This window comes from Leishmania major, chromosome 35 (assembly GCF_000002725.2).
Source record: "Leishmania major strain Friedlin complete genome, chromosome 35".
Taxonomy (NCBI): Eukaryota; Euglenozoa; class Kinetoplastea; order Trypanosomatida; family Trypanosomatidae; genus Leishmania; species Leishmania major.
In genome coordinates this window covers 1910001-1929244 of record NC_007284.2, presented here as the reverse complement: position 1 = coordinate 1929244, position 19244 = coordinate 1910001, and the positions used below count along the sequence as shown (strand labels likewise).

At 58.7% G+C, this 19244-nt stretch overlaps 4 protein-coding genes across 4 annotated transcripts in view; all 4 read right to left on the bottom strand.

Annotated features, from left to right (window-relative positions):
- Positions 1-63: 63 nt before the first annotated feature.
- Positions 64-3153, bottom strand: LMJF_35_4950 (conserved hypothetical protein; the record flags this gene model as incomplete). The annotated part of the gene is made up of 1 exon (XM_003722841.1): positions 64-3153. One exon carries the CDS (start codon positions 3151-3153, stop codon positions 64-66), a length of 3090 nt encoding a protein of 1029 aa, XP_003722889.1.
- A 5905-nt stretch (positions 3154-9058) lies between these two features.
- Positions 9059-9691, bottom strand: LMJF_35_4940 (conserved hypothetical protein; the record flags this gene model as incomplete). The annotated part of the gene is made up of 1 exon (XM_003722840.1): positions 9059-9691. One exon carries the CDS (start codon positions 9689-9691, stop codon positions 9059-9061), a length of 633 nt encoding a protein of 210 aa, XP_003722888.1.
- Positions 9692-11065: 1374 nt separating this feature from the next.
- Positions 11066-13243, bottom strand: LMJF_35_4930 (putative tubulin tyrosine ligase; the record flags this gene model as incomplete). The annotated part of the gene is made up of 1 exon (XM_003722839.1): positions 11066-13243. The coding sequence occupies one exon, from the start codon at positions 13241-13243 to the stop codon at positions 11066-11068; it is 2178 nt and encodes a 725-aa protein (XP_003722887.1).
- A 4081-nt stretch (positions 13244-17324) lies between these two features.
- Positions 17325-19244, bottom strand: part of LMJF_35_4910 (putative DNA replication factor) — a gene marked incomplete at both ends in the record, with an annotated part of 2727 nt that continues 807 nt past the window's right edge. Inside the window, one exon of the mRNA XM_003722838.1 lies at positions 17325-19244. This exon is cut by the window's right edge and continues 807 nt beyond it. Within this exon, the coding sequence (XP_003722886.1) occupies positions 17325-19244 (1920 nt within the window).

Sequence of the window (19244 nt, the reverse complement as noted above, 5' to 3'; positions counted from 1 at the left end):
GCCCGCCTGACAGTCACTGGAAACACTTAACGCTACATTATCCGCCCTCGTCGCTATAGCAGCTCACTTGCTGTGCATGTAGTGGCACTTGTCTCCGTACTGGCACCCTTCTGCAGTACCGAAGAACCTGCACACGCGCGATGAGCTGAAGCCGCCGCGGCCCAGACCGCCACGCTTCCCGCCGCGGCGTCCGCTACCACGCCGCTGCTCCTCCTCACGGCTATCCTCGGGATCCTCGTTGCGAGTACTAGGGCTATAGCTACTGTTGGGGGAAGGCGCCGGAGTTGAGGTCGGCACCGGGGAGGGGGGTGCGCCGCTAGCCGTCGTCGGGCTCCCCGTCTTGGTGCCGCTCTCGCGCTTGTCAGACTCCTTCTCCGGTGAGGAAAAGCTCGCATCCGCTGGCGAGGCCACGGCGCTGCCGCCGTTAATGGACTGCTGCGTCTGCTGCTGTTGCTGCTGCATCTTCGTTCGAGGCTGCGGCACCTGTACTCCAGCCTTGCTAATAGGCGAGGACTGGTGCGACGTCACTGGGCTCTGCACGCCAGTGGAAATGGCCGGGGGTCGCCGAGGCAGTCCAGACCCGCCTGCCTCCTCCTCTGCGCCCACTCCGCTGGTTGCAGTCTTGCGGTTGGAGCTCGTCGCGGAGTCGTCGTTGTCGCTCGACTGACTCTGCGCAGCAGCGCTGCTGGACAGCACCTGACGAATGCGCTGGCGGTCTAACATCAGCGGAATACCACCACGAAGCTTCTTCTCGAAATCGACGTACTTCAAGCCTCGCAGCTCTTCTATGTTCATGTCCGTCAGCAAGTACGTGACCGCGCTCTCCGATACGCGCGCGGTCAGCAGCATGCCTCGCAGTTCCTCCTTTTGATTGGGCCAGCGACCATTGGCGGCGTTCGTTCGCTCCTGCTGCTGCTGGTCATGCATGTCGATTGCGGTGGCCACACGCTGCTGCGGCTGCGGCAGGTGCGGCTGTGGTTGCGGCTGCAACGTCGCAGGAATCGGTTGCGGCTGCCTTTGCGGCGCCGAAGGTGCATCTACTTTATTCACCATCAAGTGCATATGATGGTGGTGATGGTGCAAGGGGATACGGCCTAGGCCACGCAAGGCTGGCGGGGGTGCGGAAGTCGTCGAGGCGCTGGTGGCAGGAGGGGACCTGACCGGAGCTGAGGTCGATGCAGAGGTCTGATTAGCGGGCAAGTTCGTCTCCGGCACCGGCGAGTCCGTGGAGTCGGCGGAAATGGTCGCAACGCGCTCCTCGGAAGCTGGTGGCAAGTGCGTAGCGGAGGGCGGCTGCACAGCTGCAGTGACCGCGGGCGGGGACGCGACGAAATGATAGTGATGGTGATGGTGGTGAGAGACGGGCATGTGGTGCTGGTGATGGGGGAGCGACTGCGCCCCGCGCGGCGCCGGGACGTTCGCGCTCCCACCGAGAGGCGCGGACATGGTGCGTGGCGCAACCCCTCCCTCTACAGCCGCGCTACTATTATTGGGGCTAGACGAATTGGCAGGCGCGCTGCCGTTCGCGGCTGCGGCTGCCGGGGCGGCAGCTGCGGCTGCTGCCGCCGCTGCTGCGGCTGCTGCCGCATTTTTTTCCGTGCGGCGCTGCACACTCAAGGGGGCGGGAATGTTCATGGTGCGCGTCGGCTGCTGCAGCTGCGGCAACTGTTGCTGGGATTGCTGCTGCATGTGCTGATGTTGATGTTGCTGCATCGATGCGGACTGCGGCGTTGGTGGGGTCAGGGTACGCTGCCCAGAGGCGTTGATGTTTGTTGTGGACCCAGATACGCTGTTGCTGGCGGCCCAGTCACTGGCCGCGGAACTGTTCGTTGCCATTGCGCCTATGCCCAAGTGATGGTGATGGTGGTGCATCGGGATGCTCGGCCCGCCGCGTCCCATCGTCGGCATCGGGGAAGTGGTGGTAGCCTGCGACACGCTTGGCGCCCCTGGCGTGGGCACGCGCGGCTGGCTGCTCGCCGGCGAGGCTCGCGGGGGTAGGAGGTTGTGCTGCGGGACCCCGGTCATCCCACCTCGCTCCATCGACGACAGCTTCGCGGCGAGAGCGGCGGCAGGAGCGGCGGCCGCTGCAGAAGAGAAGTGATGGTGTGTGTGCCGTGGCACTGCTCCTGCTCCGGATGCAGTCTCGCTCATGGCCCGGCTCACGGACACCTCGGTGCGACTGGCCGCACCTGCGCCCATCCCGCTCATGGGAGCGGCACCGCCCCGGGGACCAACACTAGAATCTATGTGGACGCCCCCCGTCACAGTAGCGCCGCGAGGCGGCACTGAAGCGCCTCCCCCCCAATCCCGACTCTCCTCGCGTTGTGAGATTACGTCGGTAGTGGCCCGCAAATCATCGCTGCTGCGCTCCCTGCCTGGGTCGCTGGAGTGGGGTGGGAGGCCGCTGCTGCGGTACGGCTTTTGAGGTGTGGACCCGTCCTGATGAGGAGGGCTGGCGGCGACGGAGCTGCCGCGAAGATCGCGCGATGAGCCGTTCTCACCGACACCACGGTATCCGTGATGCTGTTGGGCACCACGGTAGTAACTATTACCGACACCCTCAGTACCGCGACTACCGCCACCTCCGCCGCTCTGCATGTTGTAGCTCATGCCATACATGTTGCCGCTCATGATCGATTGCGCGTACGTGATGACCTGGTCCAGCATAGATTTCGAGAGAAGGGAGACGAACAGGGAGTCGGCGCCGGTGTAGGTGAGGATGGTGTTGACGAGGTACTCTGTATCTTCGCCAAACTCCTCAGACAGAATCTGGGTCAGCATGATCTGCATCTGCATCGTGAACTCTTCAAACCCTACCTGCTTGAGGGCAGCGTCTACAATGGCGATGTAGTTGCGCGACAGGTTGTTGTACACGTCTACCACTGACTTGTTGAGGCAACCGCTACGGTAGATGAAGGGCTCAATGGTAGGGGCGAGTACGCCGAAGTTCTTGCGGACGTGGGCAATGACTGGTGGCACGTGCTCGTCCATCTCGTTATCCACAGGGGAACCGCCGGCATGGGCGACAGCGCCACCGTCCGCTGCGGCCGGATTGGGGGTAGCTCGTGCTGCAGCGGTGAGCGACGAGGTGCTCATTTGCCTATCGGATTGCGCCTCTCCCATGGCCTTGCCATGGGAATCGAAGCCGGACATATGTGCCGTGCGTAGCGTGTTCTAATCTCCCTCTCTCGTGCAGGACACGCCAACGCAGACACAGACAAGAAGAGAGGGTACTCACAACCGGGCGGCTGATTCCGTCTCAGGCGGGATAAAGCGCGTCCGCTACCGCGGAAGGCGACAAAGTAAAGAAGCAGTTGTCCCTCTGCCCGAGTACGAGCAGTGGCGCGGACCAGTGCTGGAACTGCGTCTGAAGCACTCTCTGTGCGCACACCTCACCAGCCAGCCTCTGACACCGTGCTGGGCGAGTGTAAAGTCTGCGCAAGGGAAGAAGGGAGAACGGTGAGGCGGGAGGGGTCCGTCGAGAGACTAGGGGATGGCAGAAGATGCTCAAGAGCAATACGAAAAAAAGAGTGCGAGTCAAACGGCGATGGAGGCAAAATAGAAAAAAGAGTCCCTTAGAGATAAGAGATAGAGAACACACGCACACGCACGCACAAAGAGAAACAAGAAAAAAAAGGTGCGCGGGATCTGAGGCGAGGAAGAGGAGATGAAAACTGGAAGGACAAGAAACAGAGAAGCCCGCGCCGGAGAAGGCAAACAGAGAGGCGTGACAGGGAAGTGGTGGTGGGGTGCGCCGGATCAGGGGTGGCTGTGTATAAGTGTGCGTGCTTCGCTCCGTCAGTGTGTGTGTATGTGTGTGTGTATCTAGCAAGCTTTCGCCTCGTGCGCGAAGCTCTCGCGAGAATGGGGTGTAAGTAAGTCCGCTAGTACCGTTGCTCGTACAACAGAAACACATTCGAAACACGGAAGACGAGAAGCAAAAAAAAAAATGTGTGAAGAGATGAGCGCACTGACCAACACACACACACACACAAGTCACAACTCGAGAAACGAAATGCGGGAGAAGAGAGAGCAAGAAAAGAAGCGCCAAAACTGACCTGATTTCGGTGGCCTGCCTGCAAGGAGGAGTGAGAGAGAGGGAAACAGGTAGCTAGAATCGCGAAGGGTGGCCGCTGTTAAGCAAACTCGAGCGCGCACGTTTCCTCGAACAGAACTTTGTGAAGTGCGTGTCAGTGTAAGTCAGTTCGTGGGGAACAAAAAGAGAGTGCCGAAGAGAGAGAGACAGACACACACACACACACACATACACACACTGGCAGGAGCAAAGAGAATCTCGAGACGGTAAATCTGAACACGTTGAAACGAAAGACTGCGGGAGCAGCTAAGCGAGGAGCTAATGCTACACACACGTACACGCAAACTAAAGAAAGGAGGAGCAAAACAACAACGAAGACACTTGATATATATATATATATAGAGAGAGAGAGAGGGAGAGAGAGAGATGGAACGGAAGTGCAACTATATATATATAAAGCAATCACAAAAGTAAAAACGATGGAAAGAGAGAGAAAGAGGGAGAGAGAGAGCTTGCTAGAACTTAGTAACACAAGGAATGGAGGAGAAAGATAAGGGGAGGGAGGGAGTGTATGTCAACTAGCGCTCCACGTGGCGGCGAGTCAGAGTCGGAAGTGGGTGTAGAAAGCGAGAGTTTGTGTGTGTGTGTGTAACAGATGGTTGGGTGTGGGCAGATTTCGTGCCCGTCGTCAACACCAAACTAAAATGAATGGGAATCTGATATGACAACCTGACGACGTCGCTTGTGTGTGTGTGTGTGTGTGTGTATGTGTGCGAAGAGCGCTAGAGCGAACACAAACCTGACAAACAGCACGAGAAAGAAACACCGAGCACGAAAGATGGCGAGAAGAGAAGGAAAATTGAGAAGGTGAGCGACAAACAACAACAAAAGGGGGAAAAAGGACGGAGGCAAAGACGTGGAGAACGTTGCCTCTCTGGTTGACGCTTGTCAGCACGAACGCCGTGCCTCTTGGCGCTGTTCTGACCTTCTGAGCTGCGTTGTCTCCCCCTCCAGGTGACACACGCTTGATCTTTCTCTCTTCAGGTTTCTGCCCTGAGTGAAGGCGCTCACCTCAACCGCAGAACCAAAAAAAAAAGAACGCGCACGAGTCGAAAGGAGGCGAGAGGACGAGAGGCGAAAACACAAAGAAAGACGACAACAACCGGCAGGAACTCATTCAAGAGAGAACCGAGAGAGAAAAAAAAGCACAAACAAAACGAGAAGCACACGCGCACAAGAAAAACAAAAAAAATTTCGTTGGGGGAGGGGGGAGGTGAGCGGAGGCGAAGGAGATTGAACAGACCCGACAGCAGCACACACAGGCGAAAAAAAAAGAAAGAAAAAGGGCGGGAAAGAGTTAAGGTGCTCCCTCACGCGGTCGCTTCGTTGTGTTCTTTCGTGCTCGATAGTTTATACCCCGGTTTCCTTACCTGTGAGGTTTTCTCGATCAGTCAGTCTCTTGCGGCTGTGCACTTTCCCTTTTTGTTCGTGCGCCCAGGCACTCACTCCTCGTCTTAGTTTGTGCTTCCGTGCCGTTCCTTTTCCTTCCGTTTTTTCCGTTGTATTCGCTATGGAGCTCCTTTTCTATCCCCCTATCGCCGTCCTTTCCGGAGCGTGGAGGAGCGTGTGTATGCCGGTTTCCTACGCTAGCAACGCCGTGCAGCAGTACAGCCCAGCACACGGGAAGAACAACAACAAACAAAACAACAACAAAAAAAAACAAAACAAAACAAAAGCGGCAGCGCTTTTTGTTTTGTTTTGTTTTTTCTTAGTCGCGCACTGACGTATCGGGACGCATGCACACACACACACACGCACGCACGCACGCACGCACACACGCATGCACACGCACACACGCACACGCCTTTTTGTTGTTGCGTTTTGTATGGTAGGGTTGTATCCTGTGCAGGACGCGGGATCTGAAGCGGGAAAGGAGGGGGAAGGGGAAGGGGGCGTCGTCCCGAATAACACTAGACGAGTGTGGGGAGAATTGCTATGTTTGCGTGCAGAGAGGGAGATGAAGGGGAGCTGAGAACGATACTTGCCACTTCCACAAGGCTCTCCCTCACTTGCGCGTGCACGGGCGCGAGCGCAACAAGAGCGCTTCGCACAAGAGGCAAGCAAACGGAACCCCAAGGCCTGAGCCCGTCCTTCTCGGGTGTGATGACGTGCGTGAAGGTAAAAGGCTTTGTGTGCCAACGTTGACCCACCCACCCCCACCCCCGCAAACAGCGGCAGAGGACACGAATGAGATGGAAAAGGGAGAGGGAGAGAGGAGAGACCAGAAAACAGCGAAAAAAGGGAGGGAGAGGAAGCAACACAGAGGGGTCAAGAGAAAACGACAAAGAGAATAGGAAGTGTGTTGAGTGAGTGAAAAGGAAAAGGAGGGGGAAGGGGGGCGGGGCAGCGGCGGCGGGCGGCCGAATCGGCGAGGGAAGAAACCAGCAAAATAAGAAAACTACAAAAATGGTGAAACGACAGCGATCAGTGGATTACAATTTGTAAAAGGAGGAAGTAACGACAAAAACGGGGAGGTAGAGCGTAGAGCTTTTGCGTGGGCGCGTTTGTATCATTGTCGCGAGGGGTAGAGAAGGCCGAGTGGTACGGAGGTGCAGGCGCGTGAGTTTGTGTGCCGGCATGTTGATGAGCGGGAGAAGGAGAAGGGTGCGAAAGTGTGCAATGGAAACAGGGCGCGGATATCGGACTTGCGATGCCTTGAGGAGAACAGTGCCAGGAAGAAGCGACTGCATTACCGAGCAGTCGAAAGAGCGAGGCTGGGTTGCTCCCGTGCAACGCGACAGCCGGCCAGAGGTGAAGCGAAGAAGCCGGGTACGTGGATACGAGACAAGGCTGCGGCAAGCAAAAGCCGCCCGACACCCCCCCCTCCCCATCCACTTCAGCCCCACTTCCATGGTGCATAGCCCTTCCGCCGCGATGACGAGCCCTTAACATGAGCGTTATCTTTCAAGACCGTCTTCATCAGATAGACACGCGTACGCGCGCAATCATAGACAAACAAAACGTGGATAAACGAAAGGATGCCGAAGAACGTGCGGGTGTGTACCGTTTTATCGGTTACGTCAACGCGTCCGTGTCTCTGCCGCCCGTCATGACATCAATGCCACTCCACTTCGCACCACCCCTGGCTTGTCACAGGCCCCATCGAGTCCTACGACGCAGCGCGGCACACGAGCCCTACAGCAACACACCGACGCAGCCATCTGAGAGCACGGCCCCCTGCCCTGAGCTCTACCAACCTCTCTGCCCCGCCCCCCCCCGCTGCCCCGCAGGTCGCCTCACAGCCGCTCCCATCATGCCGGTCGCCACCCGCGGCGTCCCTCCTCGGAGGAGGAGGGTGTGGCGCTCAGGGCCCCACACACACCAGCAGGCGGTGGTGAGGGCCGGGTGACAGATGCGCTGGAGCCGCGCAGGCGCGTCTGCACTGCCGCAGGCCGCTCCGACGCAACGCCATCCAGGACCTGACACACTGCCGACATCCGTCGCGATGCAGCGCACTGGCTTCCCTACGTCGTAGGCACATGGACCCCGTCAGCACCAGAGGAGGTAAAGCTCTGCATTGGCAGGGGATAGAGGGGGGAAAGGGGGTGCACTGGACGCTGTGATACCAGGCAGAGATATTCCGCGTCCTCACGGAGACCGCGCGAGGGAAACCTGAGAAGGGTACGCTCACACGCACAGAGACACGAGAGAAGACGCTGCACGGCCTTTGCAAAAGTAACAGTGTGTGACCACATCGAAAACACGACTCTCACATGCACAGATGTCCACACAGGAACATATCAACGAATACACGCGGCCGCGACGCGAATCAAAGAAAGGAATTCGACGGACCACCTTCCTTGGAAACACAACAGTGAAGCGGTGGTTTACCGCGAGGCGTGTTCCGCAGCTTGGACACCCCGCCGACGAGACTGAGGTGCGCGGAGGAGCCGGCTGCGGCAAACAAGTGCGGTTCCCAGCCTCCACGCCCACACACGTGCACATAAAAGCAGGAAGAGAGGAAGAGAGACAAGGGAGACGCGCATCCGAGAGAAGTTGACTCGACTACGGACGCGGCCACGTCACCCTCAGCAGACACACAGGTGCGGAAGAGAGGGGGAGACAAGGGTACGTGAAGGGTGGCAGACGTGCGCAGGCAACGCACGAGAGCACCCCAAGTGACGGCATAGCTCCTTCTCATCTTCTTTTTAAAGCCCACGAAGAAAACACTGAGCGCACACCTTGGGCACCCTGCTTCTGCCCTACCCTTCGCCAGCCCCTTCTTCCACGAGCCTCTCTCCTTCGTTGTGGCTTCGATGACAGAGTCGCCCCCAGATGCACGCAGGCGCACAACATTTCGTACTTCCGGCAAGAGAATGTCTGTTGCCTCACACAAGTACGTCACCTTACTTCTGCCGCACACCTGTGTCGATGCACGTGCTTGCATGCGAGAAGAACACAAAGAAAAGACTCATAAAGACACGGACAGCGACACCAATGGGAGAATCCAAGATGAGTAGACCATACGCAGAATCGTGCGTCCGCCTGTGCTTGCCGGCCGCCACGGTCGCTGAAGAGAGACACCAAACAAACTCACATACGTCACCACACGATCAGGCAAGACATTGTAGACGTAGGAAGAGCTCGCTACCTTTCGAAATCGATACACTGAGAAAGGACACAACAACTCACTCAGAGCACCACAGAAAGTCCCTCACGCATACGAGCTCGAGCGGCGGCAAACAGCGAGGAAGTCCCCGGCGTCGCCCCCCCCCCAAAAAAAAACCAACGAAACCCGCGCACTATGACAGTGACGGAGCGAGAAGTAAAGGTATCCCATTCTCACACCGTGGGGAAGGAAAAAGCTCACATGCACCTCCGAACTTGTGTGTGTGCGCGTGATAGCCATGAGAAACACAAGAAAGAGAACGTGCAGGTCATGTATGCAAATCCTCTCCACCTTCTCCCGCCCCCCACCCACCCACCCACCCCACAGGCAAGCGCGGGCTGCGTGGGTGGCGTTTACCAGCTCTTCGCCTTGCTCAAGTCGCCCTTCACGACAACGTGGCCGCGGTTGATGCCGCTGTCAATCTGCACCTCCTCTTTGGGCTTCACGTCCTTTGCCTTTCGGGAACTGCTGCTCTTAAAAAAAAGGCTCAGCTTACGATCAAGCTCCTCGATGGACGTGACCTGTTCCGACTCGCGCTGCTGCTTGTCCTCGTGTTGCTGCTGCTGCTGCTGCTGCTGCTGCCTCGGCATGTTCTTTGGGCTCTCCACCACCTTGAAGCCCTGGTCCTTCGCCGACTGCTTCTGACGCTCGCTAGTCTTGGCATGGGGTTGGGTGTGCTGGACCTCCTCCCTGGCCTGTCGGCGACTGCGAATGTTGTCGAGCGTCTCTGGCGCCACCCTCTTGCTGTCGGTGATCATGCCAGAGGGGTTGCGGGCCACCTCGCGCGCAATGAGCTGCTCCGTGGCCAGGTCAAGCACGTCGTCCGTGTACTTCTGCGACGGACGCTGCGACCTCTTGGTGCGCGGCTTGCGAGCAGGTGCGATCGATTCACCGCCGACCTCTGACTTGCTGATGCTCTGAAAGATGAACATCATGACAACGATGCCTGCTAGGGCCATGCCGATCGGGATGAGGTAGTCGAGCATGATGACAATGTGGGGGTGCTGGGGAGAAGGAGAAGAAAGAGAAGCTACGGGAAGCACCGCACGTCAAGCCGCTGACAACGGTCCTTTAGACAACCACGACGGAAGACAACTCCGCAAACGAAGCCGACAGCGATGTGTGTTGAACCGGATAGAGAGAGATGCAAGCTGAAGAAACCGACTACAACGCAAATACAGGGAGAGATGGAAGAAGGGAGAGAGACGAGTATGACGGCTGAGGGTGTAGATGGCGAAGGCGTGCACGCCCAGGCGACGACAGGACACGCGTCAAAAAGAGGAATGATCGAGTTCCATAGGCGGTGAGTGCGAAACTTCTTCGCAGATACGGGGAGCGACACTTGGAAAGGTAGTACACGGCGTTGGGAAGTTGCAGCGAAGAACGGGTATCGACATGATAACGTGACCTGTTAAAGCACCCACAGAAATACAGAGAGAAAAGAGTTCATGAAAAACTCATCGCGACAGTCTACACACGCGCAGAGGTGCGCCGCCACCAAACCGATCGACGCGCGTCATCTCAAAAGAAGGGAGGTATAAGATCGCCACCTTTACTCACAAAAAGGTAATTAGGAAGAGGGAGCGTCAGAGCAGCAAGCCAGCCGCACTGTATACCGGGCAGCGACGCCAAGAGATGAACGGGTGCACTCACACGCAGAAGCGTCTTTGGCTGCTGGCCGATGCCGTCGTTACGGTGGCTGTGATGAGTGGTGGGTGTAGCTTGCCCTCCATCGCTCGCGGTAGGCTCGAGCTGTGCTGAATGAGGGTCCCGAAACACGCGTGCGTGACGAGCAAGCTCGCACCTTTCATATCGCGCAAAACAGCGCACATGCAAGTACAGCCTTCTCACCGTCATGCATCGCTCAACCTGAGTAGGATGGCAATGCCCGCACACCTGCGCATGCCGGCAAACGCGCACGAGTGTAAGTGTCAACATGAGGGCACGCCCACACAGCGAAAAGGAGAACAGGGGCACCAGCACGTGCGCGCGTACGTGAAAAGGGTGCGAGCAAAGCGTCGATGAGTTTGTACGTGTCCGCTTTAATCAAGACGTCGGTGCTGCCGTGAAGTCGCTCCCATGCTACCAGTCCATCGCTCTTGTTTGCCGTCCATGTGATCCGCACTTTTTTCGACGGAAGAGCACGTGCGCTGCGGAAGCGGATGCCCTCATCACTCTCTTCCACGACAACGCATGTGGCGGGGGTCATCAGCATGCATTTCACACCACACGCCACACCTTTCTCTTGCCCCCTCATCGCACGCCGCCGTCACCCACCTCACACCACTAAATTGGCTGCCCTTCTCAATTTACACAATGCAGGCCGAAGCTCCTCAGCAAGAGTATGTATCATCTCCAGCTTAATCGAAGAGCCTCTGGTTGGGCAGCTGCTTCGACTTCATCACCGCCGCCGACGCCAGCAGGTAGTTGCTGCGACGGACGCCATGCAAAAAGTAGGGAAGATATCTGTCAACGGTGCGGCCAACGGGGAAGATGCACCGAAAACCGCCGGCGCACTGCAGCTCCTCCTCATACTCGCGCAACATGAGCGACTCGGACTTGGACAGGTACGAGTCTTCGTTGCTCGGGTCGTTAAAGGAGGTCAGCAGCGGCCGCTCCACAATACGAGCGCTCGGAAAGGGGTGATTGCCAAATTTGTAGGTGAGTTCTCCCGCCTGCCGCTGAATACCGCGCGGCACGTAGATGCCGTCCGTGTTGTTTGGGTCCAGCTGGCTATCCCGGCGATACGGAATGACGCGCACCAGCGTCAACATGTGCGACAGCATGCGGGACTTCACGGCTTTGTCGAGAGAGCTGCCTGTCGCTAGCGAGGGCATTATGTTAACCTCCAGCAGCCGCACCTTGAGCTCGTCGTCCGCCATCAAGTCCAGCCCGAACAGTTCAAAGCAGTTGCGCCCGCTTCTATCGGCGCAGTTGCGCGTCACCTCCTCCACCACGTTGTGCTCGATACTGAGGAACGTCTTTATCACTACATCCTCGCACTCGGCCTGGATGCGGTCCCAGGCAGCCAGCCCCAGCGGGTGGTGCGACGCCAAGTGCCGCTTGAAGTCGGAGAGGCACCACTTGATGTCAAGCGGGTCGTCACTCTCGTAGTCCTTGCCGTTGCTTTCCTTGCTCAGCTCCGCCGTTTTGTTAACGGAGTAGTTGGTGAGATGCACGTGGATGTTGTCGAGGTCCTGGTCAGGGCCACTGTACTTCTTAGCCGCGAACCGCACGAGACCCTCATCAAAGAGATAGATCCGCAACGGGTCGAAGGAGGTGACAACGCAATAGAGACGCAGGTCAAACTTGCGGCCATAGATGAGCAAGGGGTTGCCAATGTACCGCTGACACACCATCTCCTTCTCACGCATCGCCCCCCGCGGCATGGGCGGAACGCCCTTGAAGAGATGGATCCCTCGCCCACAGCTAGACGCGCCGGGCTTGAGAATGTAGATGAGCGGCTTCTCCGGGGTGCCGGGGTCCATCTCCGCATCGCGGCGCAGCTCCGCTTCGTCTTGAGGGATGAGGAACGACTTGGGCACAATGCCAAAGGCATCGTCGCCGAAGTACCGCTGCATGCGGCGGATGTTGTAGGCCAGCCGGTCCTTGCGGCCCACACCCCACGTGCCGGGGAAGTGGTTCACCTTTTGGTACGCGTTCAGCGAGGATAGGGTATAGACGGTGACCCGCTTGGCCCACAGTATGTTGAAGTCTTTGTTGGAGTCCGTGTACCGGAGCCCGCCCGCCTCGAAGGCCTTGATGACCGCGCTGAAGGCGACAGCGCCGGGGCCGATCTTGTACAACCCCATTCGATTAAGGTTGTTCTCGCGCACGGAAACGTAGGAGAGCGAGAAATTGGCGCGGTCGTTGGGGTGCAGATCTTCGTTGATTTTCTTAGGTGGTCCTCGCCAATCCGCCGCGTCTCGGGATGACTGCACGTATGCTGTCGAGAAAAAGAAGCTCGCAGCGGAGGAGGGGTAGAGGGGCACCACCACCGTAAGCAGTTTCCGCTTTGCAGTAACGCGTAGCGCGAGGTTTTCCTCGTCTTCCTCGGAGCCGCGAACGGTCGAGGAGGTTGTAGTGCAGGTGGAGCACGTCGTCGTGGAGCTCGAGACCCGGCTGAGAGCGGCCACACCGGGGTCGCTCCTGGCTGCGGCGCGCGACGACGAGCGAGAGCACGCCGCCGTCCCTGCGGGCACGTAGTGTGGGTTGGAAAAGTCCTTTCCTGTCGGATCCGTTACGTACTTGCCCACAATAATGGGAGGATAGTCGCTTGCCCGGTAGGTGCGCCTCCGCGTAATCTTGTCCGTGTCTTCGTTGCCCTGCTGCGCGTCCCACCACAGACTCTGTGGGTACAGCGATGGCGTCGATGACGGCGTGGGCGCAACCAAGTCGCGCGAGACGGAAGGCAAAGGGCGTGCCTGATGCACGACGCGGGACGGAATGCGAGCCACAGCATTTTTCGGCGCAGCCGTCACAGCAGGCAGCTTGAAGCCGCCCGAGAGCGCCGGAAACGTGTTCGCCGACGCGCTCATCTTAGCAGAGAGCTGTCGGATTAACGCGGCTTTGCTTTTCAGCTTCGTGGCTGCCACAGAAACACACAAGGTGCAGACTTCTTTAGACCTTTCTTTCGTGTATGCCCCCTCCTTCTGTGCATGTGCGTTCTCCTTTCTCTTGTACGAGTGCGCGTGCTTTATACGGCTGTCTCTGGCGTGTGAGGTATGGGGTGTGAGACGGTGCCCGAGTATCGGAAAAAAATACCAAGAACACGCCTTCAGGAAGCCGATTGCAGACCAAGCAAGGGCGCACGCAAGAAATCGAAAAAGACGTGAAGGGAATAGGAGTGGCTGACTTAGTACGTCGGCAGTGGATAGACGGGGAGTGTGTTGGTGTGTGCTCCAGCAGCCACCAGCTCCCGTGTCCGCCTCGAGACCCCCTTTACCCTCTCCTGTTCCTTCTCGGGGCCCTGGTTCACGTGTGCACGCGAGCAGAACAGCAACAAGAAAGACGAAGAAAGCACCCGCTCACTTTACCAATGGACCAGATTTGCTACTCGGCCGTACATGCACGCGAGGGACAGCCACAGATTGAGAGAAAGGGGGGGGGGTCGGCACTGGAGATGACAACAAAGAGAAAAGACACGAGTAGTGTGGAGAAGAACGAACGCGAAATGAAAGCCCTCGCTGACACACCACGTCAAAAGTGGCGTGCAACGCGGATAAGCGTTGCGTCCTACCTTTCTCAGTTTGTGCCCGCCTATCGCTCCCTTCGTGCTCTCTGCCCTTTACTCGAATGTGCAGCGGCTCTCGCACACGCGGCCAAGAGGATCTCGCGAGACGCTCGTAAAGAGAGGGGGAGGGGGCGGCCGACAGCACACGATCCAAGGTCACGCACAAACGACGAGACTAGAAGAAAAAAAGAAAGGAGCAACCTGCTGCGAACAGAGACAAAGACAAATGTGGGATGAAGGGAGGGGCCTCGCAGAGGCGCAGAGGCAGAAACAAGGGCGGAAGACAACGTCGCACTTACTGTCTCCCTTCAGGGCCACACTACACGACTCTATGGCGGTGGCACAAGCTGAGAAAGGAAAGGATTAAGGCACGACGTGTGACACACAGCACACAAACACACATACGTACACAGCTCAGCAGCGTTACGCCAGGGGTGAGGCAAGTACAAAACAAATTACAAAATCAGGTTGAGAAAAAGGGGGAGAAGACAACCGATGGTATGCGCGGTACCCTTCTGAGAGCAGATGCCGCTGTCGCACTCGACGAGATGCGTCTTGTCCTTGGCGTTGTGGTATGCGTGGTTTTCGCTTTGTTTCAGAGAGACACTCATGAATCCTGTGAGCGCTTGAGTAATGAAGTAGGCCGGGTAGGGGGTTCACATCCCAAGTGAGGGTGGAGAGAAGCCCGAAGTCCCAGCAGATGTGGCGTAGAAGTGGGCAGAAGAGGGTTTGAATGTACACGTGAGAGGGGGAGTCACACATGGCCATCGATGATGAGGTATTTCGAGGCGCGCAGCGTCCAGGGGCACTGATGCAACATAAACGGCGGTCCTACCGGTATCTCTCTCTCTCTCAACATCAAAGACAGAGAAGGAGAGTTGCCTGAGACTTCCAGCTGTCCGCCGTCCCGCTAATGAAAGACGCGCACACAAACACACACAATCTACCTCCCTTTTGACACTGTGACGCGTGTGACCGAGAAGGCACAAAAACAACAAAAGAAGAGATACCCTCGCGGGCACTCAGTTTGCCTCACCATCGAGCAATGGGGTGGCGGCAAGTAGGCGGCGGCTGTTCCTGACACAGAGCATCACAGACGCGCACGCGGCAGCCAGACACACACCCCGTTGACAGCAAGTCGACCGTCGTTATGTCTTCATTCATTTTTTTCTTTCTTTGGTGCAATCGGATCTGTGCGTGTAGATCATCTTTCCTAGAATCCCTCGCATCCAGTATAGAACCAGCAGCAGAGAGAGATGGAAACGAACAGGGGGAGAGGAGGGAGAAGGCAGCCAAGCCCTTCTGTGCGCAGACATCCCATGGACTTTGCGCGTCACATCCGCTCGGCGCGTCGCGCGCTCCGCTGGTTGGGCTGCGCGCATCACCAGGCTCACCTCTCTGGTGTTGTCTTCGCTTTTAGAACTGTGCTGTCCAGAGCTTCCCTCCACCTCCCAGCCAGCCTCCTCCGCGAAGCAGACAAACATACGAGAGAGCGCCTCACCAGACAATGAGAAGAGAGAACCTGTCCAGCTGTCGAGCCTCAACCAAGGGAAGCAGAGAGTTTGTTTCCGTGAAGCTTTTTCTCTGCCATACACGAGCCCAACTCCACATCACACCACCCCACGGCCTGTCAAAGGCCACACCAGCGTGGTGCGAAGCAGTCGTGGACACACGCGTTGCAGCAGTGCGCTCACTCAGCCATCTGAGAGCACGCCCCTCCCCCCGCCCCTGCCTCGTGCCCTATCAACCTCTCTCTTTCCCCTTCTCTTTGCCCCCACCCCCTCCAGGTCCCGCCTCACAGCCGCTCCCACCACGCCGGTCGCCACCCCTGGTGCATCCCTCCTCGGGGCATAGCTCAGCCTCCCCGCGCCGGCAGGCAGTGCGCGAGGGCCGGGTGAGAGTTGCGCCCGGCTCGCTCTGACACGCTGCCCAATCATATGGATGGCACAGATGCGTCCGCACTGTCGCGGTTCTCTGCTGGCGTCATGTTGCGCCCGTTGAATGCGATGCCGTAGATCGTCGAGACGACGACGACGGTCTGCATCATGCACCAGCCTAGGCGATACGGGTCAGCTATGACATTTTGGACAAGGTGAGCGTTCCGCAGAGGCCCATGTCCACATCCGCTTCATCTTCCGGAAGCGGGCGCGTGCGGCAGTCCACGCATCCGCTGACCGCCGCCTCGAGGCGACAGATGCGCTCCTCGGGCACCTGCACCCCCTCGCTCAGTAGCATGAGTGATCGAACCATCCGCCGTCACGATCCCCACGTGCGCAGGACGCCCGCCTTTTCACCGGGCTTCGGTGCTCCAGAGGTACCGTCGGCAGCTGGCGTAATCCGTCGGGAGCCCCACAAACGCGGGGCCACGCGAGGCGCGGCCATTCATGAGAATGGCCATGCACAGCTCCCTTTCGGACACCAGTCCATCGAAAACTCAGCGCACGCGCACCCCCAACCCCGCTGCCCACCTCTGCGCCATCAAGACCACAGCCGCATTCACACCATTCCTGTCTGGCGTACTTCCTATCGCGTGAAAGAAGGAGATGGGATAGAGTGGGGATCCATGGAACGCCGTATACTGGGCCGGCTGGCGTCCCAATTCGCCTTTCGGGAGTGGTGTACACTCACCTGCCAGCTCAGGGCGGAGTGGAAGGGGCAACGAAAAGAGCAAGGGCACGCGTTCGCCCGTCGTATTCGCCGCCAACGGCACGTCCTCACCACAGTAAAAGACAGCTCCGAGAGACTCTGTGTGCGTGTGGTGGTGGGGTGGTGGTGTGTGTGTGGGGGGGGGGGAAGTGTCTTACTCTGCTTGCACCTCCCTTTGCCTGGTTTCGTGCCTTTTCCGTTTTTGTATGTCGCTGTGGCTGCCTACTCCTCCAGTCATGGGGAAAAGGAGATGACGATAATTTGGCGGGTGCGCTGGTGTCTGTCGAGAGAGAGAGAGAGAGACGGCCAAAAGACCGATAAGGCAAAAAAAATGGGGCCGGGAGAAAAAATCGTTTTCACAACAAAAGGCAGAAAAGGGCAGAGCACGCGAGGGGAGCACCCCGTGGAAGGCAATAACGGAGGTGAGCAGCGGAAAGACGAAGCAGGTACGCATCGCCTCAGTCACCCTCAAGCGAAAAGGCAGCATCGACTTCAGCGGCGCCTTCAAAACTCGGCTCTGGTTTCACGCGTCTCGTGCACGCTGCCGTTATCCTAGTTTCCTCTTGTTCACCTTTCTTGTCAACAAGACGGCTCAGACAGGTGCGCAGGACAGTGTTCGACGGGACTGCGACAAAGGCAGGAGCGGTCGGTCTGAGAGTGAGAAGCGTGAGCCGAGAAACGTTGATACGCCATAAAAAAAAAACAATGACACACACTCAAGCACCCCAAAAGCACACTCTTCACAGGCGGAATCGAAGACTGCGCATGATGTCCTCGGCAGACCGTTTCCGCGTACCGTTTGGCAAGAGCGAGTACGGCAGTGAACCGTTTTCGGGAACGGACAATGACGGCGATGGAAGAGGACGGGCCGGCATTTGCTGCGAGGGCGGCGCGCTGGAGGCGGCGGAGTGGTGCCCGCTATCCGGTAGCAGCAGCTCATCCTCGCCCGCCTCCCTCGGCCTCTCTCCCGTTGTCAGCTGTGTGTACTCCGGTGCTTGCAGCTCTTCGAGGAGAGCGGGTGGCGGGCTCGGCTGCGAGGCAGCAAATGCGGACGGTGCCACAGATGCTGACCGACGCACACACTGAGACCGCAACAGATCCGCCACGGCTTTGGGCGACGAGTCCGCGGAGCACTCCATACTGGAGCCGGCATAGCGCGCGACGCTATAGGCGGTGCCAGAGGTCCGGCCGACCTCCTCCGCCAGCCGCTCAGCGCTGGCGATGGCGACGAGGGTCTTGGCCTGCAGCAAGGCCGAGGGGGCCTTCCTCTGAGCCAGCAGCGTGCCGTCCGTCACATCATCCCCGCCTGTAACGTCGCCGGTGGACGAAGAGGCGTTTGTATTCTGCGACGCGCCAGCGACGCGCATAGCCCGCATGAAGGGAAGATCAGCCAAGGCAATCTCCACGTCGCCTCTCGTCTCGGTCCCATTCAAGTGGTACGCTGACGGCAGCTGGTAGTGGAACATGACATCGACGACAGCAGACAGCACCGCGTCCTGCTGAGCGAGCGCCGCAGGGTTATCTGAGAGGAACACCTCGTCCAGCTCCGGCGAGCTGCTGTACATTCCGGGCTCGACAGCATCCAGTGGACACTTGAGGCTGTACGCGGTGCGTTCCATGAGAAACACCGCCATTGCGGCGTCCTCGAGCGTACACATCGTCTGTAGATGCAGCTTCGCGTGTGCCTGTGTGAGTCGCACGAGGGACTCGAGGAACCGCACGGTCACGGGCACCGCGTCATCCAGGGCCGGACTGGCGCCACGCTGCCGCTGGATCTCGTAGTAGCGGCTCAGTAGGTCAGCGGCCGGGTCGGAGAGAAAAGGGCCGCCTGCCGTGGCGTACTGGGTGCGCACCCACCAAAGATACCGCGCCACCTCGTCCACCGTCAGCTCCTCCTCCCCCAGCACCGTTTGTGCACCAGTATTGGCCCGCAGCATGTGTGACGCGATCCGCGCATCCACCTCTGGCTTCGGCGTGTCCCAGAGAAGAAAGATGAAGTCAAAGCGGCTCAGCAGCGGACCGCCAACGCCAATCTCCGTGCGACCACCGCGGCGGGCCGGTGGATTGCAGGCTGACAAGACCGCGCAGGCGGTGCGCAACTTCGTGACGAGGCCGCCCTTTGCCACGGAAATGGTCTGCTGCTCCATGGCCTCATGCAGCGAAGCACGATCCGCTGGAGAGACGGTGCGGAGCTCATCGATGATGCAGGAGCCGCCATCGCTCAGCACCAATGCACCAGGCTCAAGCACCCACTCACCATGCTCCTTTGCGGCGGCCACGGTGAGACCGGCGGAGGTGCTGCCCATGCCGGTCGTCGAGGTGCTGCGCGGCGCGATGGCCGCCGCAAAGCGCAGCAGCTGCGTCTTGCCAGTCGAGGGGTCGCCAACGTAGAGGCAGTGAATTGTGTTGCGCACGTGCATGGACGTTTTCCCCGTCGTCGACGCCCCGCCGAGGGCGGAGAGCAGCACTGCGAAGCGGGGCGCGAAGAGACCGGAGAGGTGCGGGCACACGGACCGCGCCAGCGTCACGCCGCGTTTGCGCTTGTTCTTGCAGAAGGAAGTAAAGAAGTGCTCCGGGTTGAACTTTGGCCGGTCCGTCTTGCCGGCGCGGCGACGCAGTCCAGGTGCACCACTCGTCGACGTGGCCGCCCCGCGGTACGC